Source organism: Leucoraja erinacea, unplaced genomic scaffold (assembly GCF_028641065.1).
Source record: "Leucoraja erinacea ecotype New England unplaced genomic scaffold, Leri_hhj_1 Leri_1603S, whole genome shotgun sequence".
Taxonomy (NCBI): domain Eukaryota; kingdom Metazoa; phylum Chordata; class Chondrichthyes; order Rajiformes; family Rajidae; genus Leucoraja; species Leucoraja erinaceus.
This window is the reverse complement of record NW_026575895.1, coordinates 7,309-19,344: the sequence shown is the minus strand read 5'-3', so window position 1 is coordinate 19,344 and position 12,036 is coordinate 7,309. Positions and strand designations below refer to the sequence as shown.

At 44.9% G+C, this 12,036-nt stretch overlaps 1 protein-coding gene across 1 annotated transcript; it reads left to right on the top strand.

Annotated features, from left to right (window-relative positions):
• The first annotated feature begins 2,051 nt into the window (after nt 1-2,051).
• On the top strand, nt 2,052-2,526 carry LOC129716016 (histone H3-like). The gene has a single exon (XM_055665890.1). It carries the CDS (start codon nt 2,093-2,095, stop codon nt 2,501-2,503), a length of 411 nt encoding a protein of 136 aa, XP_055521865.1. The 5' UTR covers nt 2,052-2,092; the 3' UTR covers nt 2,504-2,526.
• The last annotated feature ends 9,510 nt before the right edge of the window (nt 2,527-12,036 follow it).

Genomic DNA, 12,036 nt, shown 5'->3' with positions numbered 1-12,036 from the left:
CCAAAGGTATGCACCACCCCAAAGGCATATTTTAAATCAGTATATATGGTGCCTTCTTTGCCTTCAAGTAACTCCAATGCCCGCATCAGGGCATAGAGCTCACAAGACTGAGCTGACCAGCTCCCAGGTAATCGTCCAGATTCTATATCACTTAACGTATCCCCGTCGATTATAACGTATCCACTGTGTCTTTTCCCATCTATGCACCAGGATGACCCGTCTATGAACCATCGGCTTCCCTCGGCCAGAGGCTGTTCCTCCAGGTCTTCCCTACTCTTGGTCTGTAATTCTATTATTTTGCTACAATCATGCTCTGGGTTCCCTGTCTCCTCTTCTTTTTCTTCAGGCGGGTACAGGAACTGAGAGGGGTTTAAGTTTTTGTCCGTATTTATGGTCAAATCATCCTTTTCCATCAGAATAGCTTCATATTTTAATATCCTCGAGTGTCAACCACCTACAAGACTTCTGTGTCAATATTGTTCTTACTGTATGTGGGGTGGAGACCACCAAGGTCAACTTCCTGCTCTCCTCTACTAGGTTTGTGGTGACTGCCACTGCCTGTATACAGACCGGCCATCCTCGTGACACTGGGTCAAATATCTTTGATAAAAATGCCACGGGCTGCCCGTTTACTCCTCTTCTTTTGAGTCAATACCCCGAGAGCTATCACGTTTTCTGCATTTACAAACAGATGGAAGGGTTGGTCTATTGAAGGCAGGGCCAAGACATGGGTGGTTATCAAGCTATTCTTCAGCTGGTGGAAATCCTGTTGTTCTTTCGGATCCCATTCTACCTTATCTTTCTCATCTCCTAGCTTATTATACAAGAACTGGACTTGTCTGGCGTAGTCATCAATCCAGAGTCTACGGTACCCAATTAGCCCCAGAAATGTCCTGATTTCCTTTTTATTCCGAGGCATCGGCAAGCCTGTGATTCCTGCGATTCTTTCAGGATTTATTCTTCGTTTTCCCCCATTAATCAGGTGGCCCAGTTACTTCACCTCTTGTTCCACAAACTGGGTATCCTTGATACCCTCAGTCCTTTTACTCCCAGGAAATTCAGTAATATTACATCTCACACCTCCCCTGCTTCTTCTCCAGAGATCAGTAGGTCATCCACATACTGCAAGAGCTGGATCTGGGGGGGGGGGGGGGGGGGGGTGGTATTCCGGAGGTCCGGAGGGGTGGTATTATCAATCCCCCTCTATTTTCCTTCCTTAGCCCAGACCTGGTCATTGATCCTCTGTTCATCTTCTTCTTTTAGTTTATAGTTTAGTTTAGATTACTCAGAGAGTGGTAGCTGTGTGGAATGAGCTTCAGTGAAGGTGGTGGAGGCAGGTTCGTTTTTATCATTTTAAAAATAAATTGGATAGTTATATGGATGGGAAGGGAATGGAGGGTTATGGTCTGAGCGCAGGTATATGGGACTAGGGGAGATTATGTGTTCGGCACGGACTAGAAGGGTCGAGATGGCCTGTTTCCGTGCTGTAATTGTTATATGGTTATATGGTTATAGTTGGACCACTATCCGCCCTTCTACAGGTGCAGTTCCTATTCCTAACTGGATCTGCAGATCCTGTCCCATTAAGTTTACTCCGGCCTGTGGAACTAGAATCAAGTCTTCCACCGCTTCCCTATTTTCATATTTGACTTTTACTCCTTCTATCTCTGGGGCCGTCATCACTTTCCCTCCTACTCCAGAAATTTTCACATGCCCTTCTCCTGTTGCCATCCCTTCGGGTATTCTGGTCACACTTGATATCTCCGCTCCCGAATCCCCGGGTCCCACACTCCCTCTCTCCCCGCTGCCCCAGGGCCCCACACCCCCTCTCCCCGCTGCCCCAGGCCCCACACTCCCTCTCCCCGCTGCCCCAGGCCCCACACTCCCTCTCCCCACTGCTGAAACAAAGATGCGATCTTTGGCCGGAAGCAAGATGGCGGAACAAGATGGCGGAGGCTGGTTGCTAAAATGGGTTCCTTAATCGCCCATGAGCGTACTACACGTTTGCGTGAGAGTAACCCATCTTGCTCCGCTATAAGATCTTTGATTCCAGTGCCTGTATTTCAGGCTGTAATACAAGTGTTGAAGCACAATGGCCCGGACCAAGCAGACAGCGCGCAATTCGACCGGAGGGAAAGCTCCTCGCAAACAACTGGCGACCAAAGCGGCGCGGAAGAGCGCTCCAGCCACGGGCGGAGTGAAGAAGCCTCACCGCTACCGGCCCGGCACCGTGGCTTTGCGGGAGATCCGGCGCTACCAGAAATCCACCGAGCTGCTCATCCGTAAACTGCCCTTCCAGCGCCTGGTGCGTGAGATCGCTCAGGACTTCAAGACAGACCTGCGCTTCCAGAGCTCGGCCGTCATGGCCCTGCAGGAGGCCAGCGAGGCTTACCTGGTGGGGCTCTTTGAGGACACCAACCTGTGCGCCATCCACGCCAAGCGAGTCACCATCATGCCCAAAGACATCCAGCTGGCCCGCCGCATCCGCGGGGAGCGCGCTTAAACTCGGAACCAAGGACAACAAAAGGCTCTTTTAAGAGCCACCAACCCGGCTGTGGAAAGAGCTGTGTCCTCCTGTTCATTGTCCTCTTACATTACGGTCCCGGCCTTTCTTACCACAACTGGCACCGCAGTCACAGCTGCCGAGCGGAGTCTGACCCCACGGACTCCAGTGTCCCGGACGGACCCGGTTACCATGTGAATCCCCTTGTGACGCGTTCTCTTCTCCCCAAGAACAAACTCCTTTATTGATCAGTTTTCCCCGCTCCACACGTCATTATTCGGCCCTTCCACAGACACCGTGAGTTGTCCTGAATTAATGTCTGGGTCACTGGGTTGTTTTATCCTTCACATGCTCTACCCAGCTGTTCATTATATCATTACAGTGGCGGCCCGGGCTATCAGCGGGACTTTATTTAGCGACGTTACACGCTCGCTATAGGGTGATTTCACGAAAGGTCACTGGAGCGTAGATCCTGACCCACGTGACCGCAAATTTAAACTGGAGGACACTCGTCACTTCCGGTACATGTTAGTGAATGGGAAAACACGCACTTTCACACCCGTTAAAAACATCGAAAACGGACAGTTTTTGAGCTGCAATTTACTGTGCCAGTCGGGGTGACCGTGAGGCACAGCTACCTAACTTTACAGTCCAAAAGAAAGATAGAAACTAAGGTAAATTCAAGAGGGAGCTGAAGGTGCAAAAACAGCGGAGTGGACATTTGTCGTGGAGATTTAAAGATCCAAAATATCGGGAATTATCGCATTTGCTCGCTGCATTTCATCAAAAGTAAGGCATTATTAACTTTTTTATATTTATTCATTTGTTATATGAAAAGTTTTAAAAGTGAAAAATCCGTCAGTAAAATTGCAAAATCGCCCATGGTTCTCAGGTGGGTTTTAACATGCAAAATGAAAACGCTTCTGAAGCTACATTTACCATTTAAATAATCGTAAACTATCAATGCGTTTTGAAATAAAGCATCTCAAGCATCTATAGCTGCGACCAAATCTGCTTTAATACTCTCTTCTTGTTGCACGTACACGTGCATGGCGTTCTTGTGCACATTGTTTATATTGCTCACAGTGGGTGCCCAATCAGGATTGTTGACATCATTCCATGCTGCAGGCTTGTCTGTTATTAGATGATAAATAAATAAGTAGTTTGGGTGATTGTGCAGGCTTTAAACAAGAAACATTGAGAAATATATTTTGGCAAATAATAAAATGTCCTGATTTTGTCCAACTAACAGCTGACAATTATCCCATTCCTTAGCTTGCATTTGAGTAAAATTTATTTCAAAACGCATCGATAGTTTATGCTTATTTAAATGGTAAATGTAGCTTCAGAAGCGTTTTCATTTTGCATGTTAAAACCCACCTGAGAACCATGGGCGATTTTGCAATTTTACTGACGGAATTTTCACTTTTAATTAGCTTTCTCTATTATCCTCCTTGTCCAGTCCCTCCCGACCACCATTGGACACACCTCACACGTCCAACTCTTCAATAACTTGCAAGTCTACGACACCATTGGCTCATCGAATTTATGTTGTATTTTTAATTGTCTACTGTATATTGTGTTGTTACTTGCGGGCAAAGCACCAAGGCAAATTCCTTGCATGTATACTTAATACTTGGCTAATAAAATGTATTCAATTCAATGCAATCTTATGGAGTCCCTTTACACCTCCATCACCCACCAGGAAAGGCCTCACAGTTCTTCTTTGAACAGAGACCCAATCAGTTCCCCTCTATGAACAACCTTGTCTGCCTGGCAGAAGCTGTCCTCCCCTCAATAATTTCTCTTGTGGCTCCTCACGTTCTTCAGGTTAAACATGTAGCCATGAGTACTTGCACGGACCCAAGCTATTCCGCCTTTTTGTTGGTTATGTCAAACAATTCTTGTTCCAAATGTGCACTGGCAACATGCCCCAAATGCTTCCCTGCCGCATCAATAATTGCATCGGGACTGTCTCTGGCACCCGTGCAGAAACCATCGATTCCATTATCTTTACCATTAATTCTACCCTGCCCTCTTTCACGTGGCCGACCTCTAACCCCTCTCCATCTTCTTGATCTCTCTGTCTCCCTCAAAGAGGACAGGCAATAGACTGGCACCTACTGCAAACCTACTGACTTCCAATGTTATCTGTCCACCTCCTTCCATCCTGCCCCTATATCATTTGTGTTCTGTAGTTCTGCACTCACTCCCCTGCCCCCAGATAGAACAGATCCATTGATTCTCATCTTTCACCCCACCAGCCTCTACACACGACACATTATCCTCTGACATTTACGCTAACGTCACCTTTTTGTTCACTTGTTGCTTTTCCAGAGATATATACAAAATAATGCAACACATCACCATAAATAAAACAAAATAAGAAAAACACCAATTAAAATTAAAAAAATAAGTAGATAGGGGGAAAAAAAGTAAATAAATAAAAAATAGGAATAACCGTGTGGTTCACTTACCAAATTAAAAAAAAACCCATTACATTGATTAGTTATCTGGAGATAATTCAATATTCACACAAACACACCATCTAGTTCTATATAACACAATCTTCCCATATCTAGTTAGGCATTTATCTAATTGGTGTCATGGCTCAAATGGTCCATTTTTCCCAGATCTTCTCAAATGAATTCTCCTCGACTCTCAAGGAATATGTCAGTTTTTCCATATTAAAGATGTCTCGCACAATTTCTAACCACTGTTCCTGTTTTGGACTTTTTTTCATTAAGCCGCTGCCTTCTTACTTCCTGCAAGCAAAACTTTAATCAAATATGTATCTTCTATTTTTACAATATCTTTAATACACCCCAGATACATCACAGGGCAGGTATTTGGGATTTTATAACCCAAGATATTGTTTTCAAATGCATTAACACTTTCCCAGTATGGCCTTATGATAGAATTTGATAGAATTTTATTTGCCACGCAACCAGGGTCGGTGGTATTTGGGTTGTCAGCAGCGGTACAATAATAAAGAACACACAATAATAAACAACCACAATAAAAATGTTACACAAACATCCACCACAGCACTGTGGTGGAAGGCACAGAACTTGGCCAGTCCTACTCCATTTTCCCCCGTGGTCGAGACCTCCACCCTCCGCAGCCATTGCTGCGGGCGTCCAGATGGTAAGGGACAAAGTCAAAGTCAGGGTAAGTCCAGGATCGGCTCTTCCCCACCGGAGACCGCGGCTTCAGGCTGGTGTAGGCAGCAGGCCAGCGGTCGAAGATTTAAGGTTCCCGCCGCGCCGCAGCCAGAAGCACCGCAGACTGCAGGGCCGATGGTCGAAGCTCCCCTCCAGGGGTGATGGTAAGTCCCTGCTGGACCGGCGGTAGAAGTTGGCCGCGGGCCGGCAGTGATGGCTTCTTCTTCGCCCGGGTCCCCCACGAGGGATCCCGAGCTGCAGACGCCACGCCAGCTGGAGCTGTGCAGACCGCGGCTTCAGGCTGCTGGCTGCCGCGGGCCAGCGAAACGGAGCGCTCCCCTCCAGCGAGCCCCAGCGAGGGCACACCCGCTCCACGCTGAGAGTCCACACTGCGCCTGCCGCTGAAGCCCCGGGCGCGTCTCCGGGAAAGGCCGCGCCGATCCTTGTTGTTAGGCCACGGGGGAGGCGACCTGGACAAAGTCGCCTCTCTGTGGAGGAGGCGAACAAAGCGGTTTCTCACTTACCCCCCCACACCACCCCCCACACAAGACACACAAAGGAACATTAAAGCAAACTTTAAAACAAACTTTAAAACATACTAAAAATTGAAAACACTAACGCGCTGCTGACAGGCGCTGCCACTGCAGTGCCCCCTACGACTGTCTATTATCCGTATTATCTTTATACAGTTGCAGAAAATATGCGAGTGGTCTACCTCCGTACTCCCACACAGCCTCCAACTGTGTTGTTGGACAGCAAGTTGTCTGCTTTTTATTTTGGGTGTTATAAAAAAGCCAGATAGATTCTTCCAGCAAAAATTCTCGCCATACAAGTGAGCTTGTGGATGAACACTGTGTTTCACACATTTGATACCGTTCTTCTTCTGTTATTTGAATCTTTAATTCTGCTTCCCATTTTGTTTTGATGTAGAGTGTTGATTCTCCCCCACTTCCCACCAGAGCTTGGTAGAAAGCAGAGATGACCCGAGACCCCTTCTGTTTCTATGCATCCACAATCACCTTGATCACATTATTTGAAGTTTCATCTAATTCTGGCCTTATCTCTTTTGTAAAGTAGTCTCTTCATTGCAAGTATCTAAAAAAATCTTTGTTTTCGAGACGATACTTTGACTTTAAATCTTGGAAGCTCATAAACTCGCCATTATCTGAAACTGTATACATTGCCGTTATGCCTTTTTGTGCCCATTCTTTGAATCTTGAATCATACACCCCCTGGCTTAAACTTTGAGTCATATGCGAACCACTTCAATGCATAAAGTAAATGCTACTATTGGATCCATAGCATGTCTCAAAGCCCCTCTCAGATATTTGTCTCTCACCAAAATCGGGGTCTGGTAACCCTGTATCTCCCTTTCCATTTCTTTCCATCGAGATTCATAATCAAGTCTACACCAACAAGCCAGAGGTCTGAGTTGAGCTGCATAAAAGTATTTCCTCAGATTTGGTAAAGCCATTCCACCCTTGCTTTTCAGCAGTTGAAGTGTTGTTAGTTTTATTCTTGTTGTTTTTCTATTCCAAATGAATCTAGAGATCATTTTATCCCAGGCTATGAATTTATCTTGGGGAACATTAATTGGGAGAGATTGGAATAAATATAGTAGTTTAGGTAGGATATTCATTTTTACTGTTTGTATTCTGGCACTGAAGTCTAGAGGAAGGGTAAATCACCTTTCAACATCCTTTTTGATGTTTTCTTCAATTTTGTTATGATTAGTTTCAAACAAGTTGGAATGTGTTTTGGTTATAGTTACACGAAGATACTGTATTGTTTTAGAATTCCATTTCAGATTATATGCATCTGTGATTTGTTGGGATGGAGAATAATTGAATGAAAGAATTTGTGTTTTTGTTATACAGGTGCACAACCTTTTATCCGAAAGCCTTGGGACCAGACACTTTTCGTAATTCAGAATTTTTCGGCTTTCGGAATGGAAGATTTTTAGCGTAGATTTTAACGGCTGGCTCAGTGGTAGAGTGCTCGGCTCGTATCCGCAAGGTCGCGAGTTTGCGCCTCGATCCCGGCAGTTACTCGATCGCGAGTTTGAGTCTTCAATGTAGTTTTTTCTTGCAGAATAGGAGAGAATAGGGAGGGTTAGGCTGGGATCATTCTCTGCGAGATGATCTTAGTGCAGGAGACAAGTGTAGGAGAGGTGTACTGACTGTGTGGGCAGAACTTTGGAAGTGATTGCCCACCATTCTCAAAAGCCGCTGTGTCTCCCTGTCCCTCCAACTCCAGAGGAATCCGCTCCCCGATGGGCCGCTACGGCGACAAGTGGCAGTTCGCCCACAGCCTGAGCTGCGCCCCCTCATCCGCAACCCGGGTTCCTCTGGAGTTGGAGCAGGGCTGGGCTAGAGTTGTTGCTGGCTGCGAGTCTCTGGGATCTCCGTGCTTGCAGTGGGCCTGGGGGTCGGTGTCCCGATGAGGGGGCGTTGCTCGGGCTGTGGGCGAACTGCCACTTGTCGCTGTAGCGGCGCATCGGGGAGCGGCTTCTGGTGGTCCTGACGTCTCTCAGCTCCTGTCCAGGGGGATGGCCGGAGACGTCAGGACCAACAAGAACCCGCTCCCCGATGCGCAGCTACAGCGACAAGTGGCAGTTCGCCCACAGCCCGAGCTGCGCCCCCTCATCCGCAACCTGGGTTCCTCTGGAGTTGGAGCGGGGCTGGGCTAGAGTTGCTGCTGGCTGTGAGTCTATGGGATCTCCGTGCTTGCAGTCGGTGTCCCGTTGGTCCTGACATCTCTGGTCACCCCCCTGGAATGGAGCTGAGACTGGGAACTGTACCGCCCTTGCCCCCTCCCTCTGAAACTGCAAACAACCCCACAGTTCCCAGTCTCAGCTCCTGTACAGAGGGGTGGCCGGAGACGTCACAGCCCGAGCCATCAGCTTCTGTCCCTACGGGGACAGCGGAGAGCGTGTTCCTCTGGAATTGGAACGGGGCTGGGCTGCTGCTGGCTGTGGGTCTCTGGGTTCTCCGTGCTTGCAGTGGGCCTGGGGGTCAGTGTCCCGTTGGTCCTGATGTCTCCGGTGACTGGCACTGGCTCCAACGTGAAGACAGTGCAAAGCCCCCGCGCCGGTGCAATGCGCGGGGAGCTGGGGAGGGGAGGGAAGGGGTCACACACATGGCCGGGAAGCAGAGGGGTGTAGGTGGGGTGAAACTGAAGGGAGCGACAATTTGCTGCTGCCTGCCCGCTGAGTTAAAAAGTTCCCACGCAAGACTCACGATACACTGTGTATCGTGAGTCTACCGTGGGAACTTTTTAACTCAGCGGGCAGGCAGCAGCAGATTGTCAATTATTAACCCTCCCGCGCAATATACCCTCACCTTCTCTTTTATGAATGGGGATTTAGTTCCCCTTTCTTCGAGGACCGACCGGAGGTTCCGCTGTCACCTCTGCGGGCCGCCCTCGGTGAACGTTTTCAAGGACCTTTTTTCAAGGACTGAAAAAATGTCCGCTATTCGGAGGTTTTCGTTATTTGGATCTTCGGATAAAAGGTTGTGCACCTGTATTCAGTTTATACCCCGAGTAGTATCCATATGTTTCAAATAGGTTCATTAGATTTGGGAGACAGATATCTGGTCATTCAAGAAAAATAATGATATCATCAGCAAAAAGACCAATGATATGTTCTTTCCCCCCTATTTTGACCCCTGCAGGTCTTCTCTCTGCCTTATTGCTTGTGCTAAGGGTTCAATATACAAAACGAAGAGAGTAGGAGAAAGACAGCATCCTTGCCGTGTGCCCCTCTCTAACTGGATCCTTTTTGATATGTTTCCATTTACTTTAACCCTAGCTGTAGGCTCCTGATATATTGTTTTAATACACCAAATTGCATCTTCATTGAAACCAAATCTCCTTAGTGCTTCATATAACAACACCCAACTAACACTATCAAAGGCTTTTTCTGCATCTAAACTGAGCAGAACCATATTTGTATCCTTTTTTTGATCAATATCCACAATGTGGAGGGTTCTTCTAATATTATCCTGTTTTTGACGTCCCAGAATAAATCCAGTTTGATCTTCATTAATCAGATCTGGTACAAAAGTATGAGTGCAGGCAGGTGGGACTAAGGGAAAAAAAGTTGTTCGGCATGGACTTGTAGGGCCGAGATGGCCTGTTTCCGTGCTGTAATTGTTATATGGTTATATGGTTAAAAGTCTTGAGTCTTTTGCAAATGATTGAGGTAAATAGTTTGTAGTCTACATTTAAAATTGAGATAGGCCTGAAATGTTTACGTTGCTCTTTGTCTTTGCCTTCCTTGGGTAAAATGGTAATAATTGCTTCCTTCCATGATGGGGGAGCCCTGCCCTCTTTAAGGGTTCAGTTAAAGCAAAACAGGAGCAGAAGTGTTAGCTCTTTCTTAAAGGCCTTGTACCATTCCGGTGGAAACCCATCGCTGCCTGGTGATTTACTAGCCTTAAGTCTACTGATTGCAGCTTCCAGCTCCTTAACTGTAAATTGTGACGTAATAGTATTATTTTGTGTCTCACCAATGGATGACAGGTCAAGTGAGTTAAGAAAATTTGTCATTGTCCTTTCGTCAGCTGATGGTGGTTTAGAATAGAGCTTCTTATAGTTTTCTTCAAATATTCTTTCTATCTCATCTGGCTCATGTGATAATTGATTAGTTTCTTGGCAGCCAAGAAAATTATCCTAACAGACTGGAAATCATCTGCACCCCCCTGCTTCGAAAAATGGCTCAATGAAATGATAATAATCATACAGATGGAAAGGATACGCATCTACAACTCCAAGGTACCAAACAACTTGTTAAGTGTTTGGGGACCATTTATCAACCATCTCAAAGTCCAATAATTTCATAAATTCATATTATCTGCAGTGATGTAGTCCTGTGACCTTTACTTCTGCTTTTGCAATACATGACTGTGTAGCACCATGTGGATTGTACCAATACTGTTATGTCTGGCGGCTTTGTTTTATTATTAATATTTTTTAAATTATAATTATTTTTTTTTTCCTTCCTTTTTTTTCCCTGTTGTCTTTTTCAGTTTTTATTTATTTATTTTTTTGTTTGTTAAAAAATTACATAAAATAATAAAAAATATTAAAACATAATTGATTAGTTTTAGGATCTCTTTTTTTATGAATTGTATTAGAGGCCTGCTGTCTACGCAGGCGCCTGGCCAGGAGTCTAGTTGCTTTTGGTCCTACTTCATAATAGGTCTGCTTTACAAATAGATACATAGAAATTAGGTGCAAGAGAAGGCCATTAGGCCCTTCGAGCCCTTTTTTCCATATCTCCCCTGAGGATCTCATCTCCCTCCTTATTTCCTTAATCTGTTTTAGTACCAACTGATCCTGTATGTTTTTAAGTTTTTTCTCCAATTCTTTCAATTTTGCTACTTTATGTTCATACGTAGCTAGCCGGGCTTTTTATGTGATGATGTCAGGGCGATCAGCTTTCCACGTATAACTGCCTTCATAGCACCCCACAGTATTACAGGATCCACATTATCATTCTCTTCTATGTACCTTTTTATCTCTTCCCTTATTTGTTCCACATTTGTCTTATTATTCAAAATACCCACATTGACCCTCCAAACAGTATTTCTTTTTCTACTATTCAGGTGTACTGTCAAGCTGATCGCACTGTGATCAGGTACATCTGCCACCCCGATTTTACACTCTGTGATCCTGTTGATTTCACCCGTATTCATTAAAAAGTAGTCAATCCTGGTGAGGTTCTGAATAGTGTGTGTAGTCCCTTTCTGAAGGGTGAGTTCTCTCCAAACATCAATTAAGCCCATTTCCTGCACTGATGTGTTAATAAACTTGGTCAGATGCATCTTGGTTGTTTTAGGCTTGTTGTAGCAATGTTACAAAATTTTGCGATTTAAAAAATCAAGTCTGCATAAAAAGAAGTTGAATTTGACACCTAATTCACTTTCATATCTTCAGTATTAAAAAAGGTATGGCCATTTTCATTCTCAGAAATTAGCATCTTGTTCCCTATTGCTTTTCTATTAACACAAAAGCTGTGATCAAGGGCAGTCAAATGGCCATAATTTTATTAAAAATTAAGAGAACTGAAAGAAATGTTCAGTTATTATAGATTGAAGCATTCTGAAACAAATATTAAACAATCTTACTTGGATGACCTGAAATTAAAGCATATAATTAGTTAGTTACCCAATTGTAGCTAATTCAAAAATTCAATTACTAGATCTAAACATCTATCCATTTCTTAAGAAAAGATTTACATTTCTAAATAGCCTAAATGTCCAAATAACATTCACACAAGAATTCACAATATAACATGATTTTAAAATCTCATTGTCATAAATTTATAGGCCAAATGGAAGGAATTTAGTGTTTAATTGCTGTGAA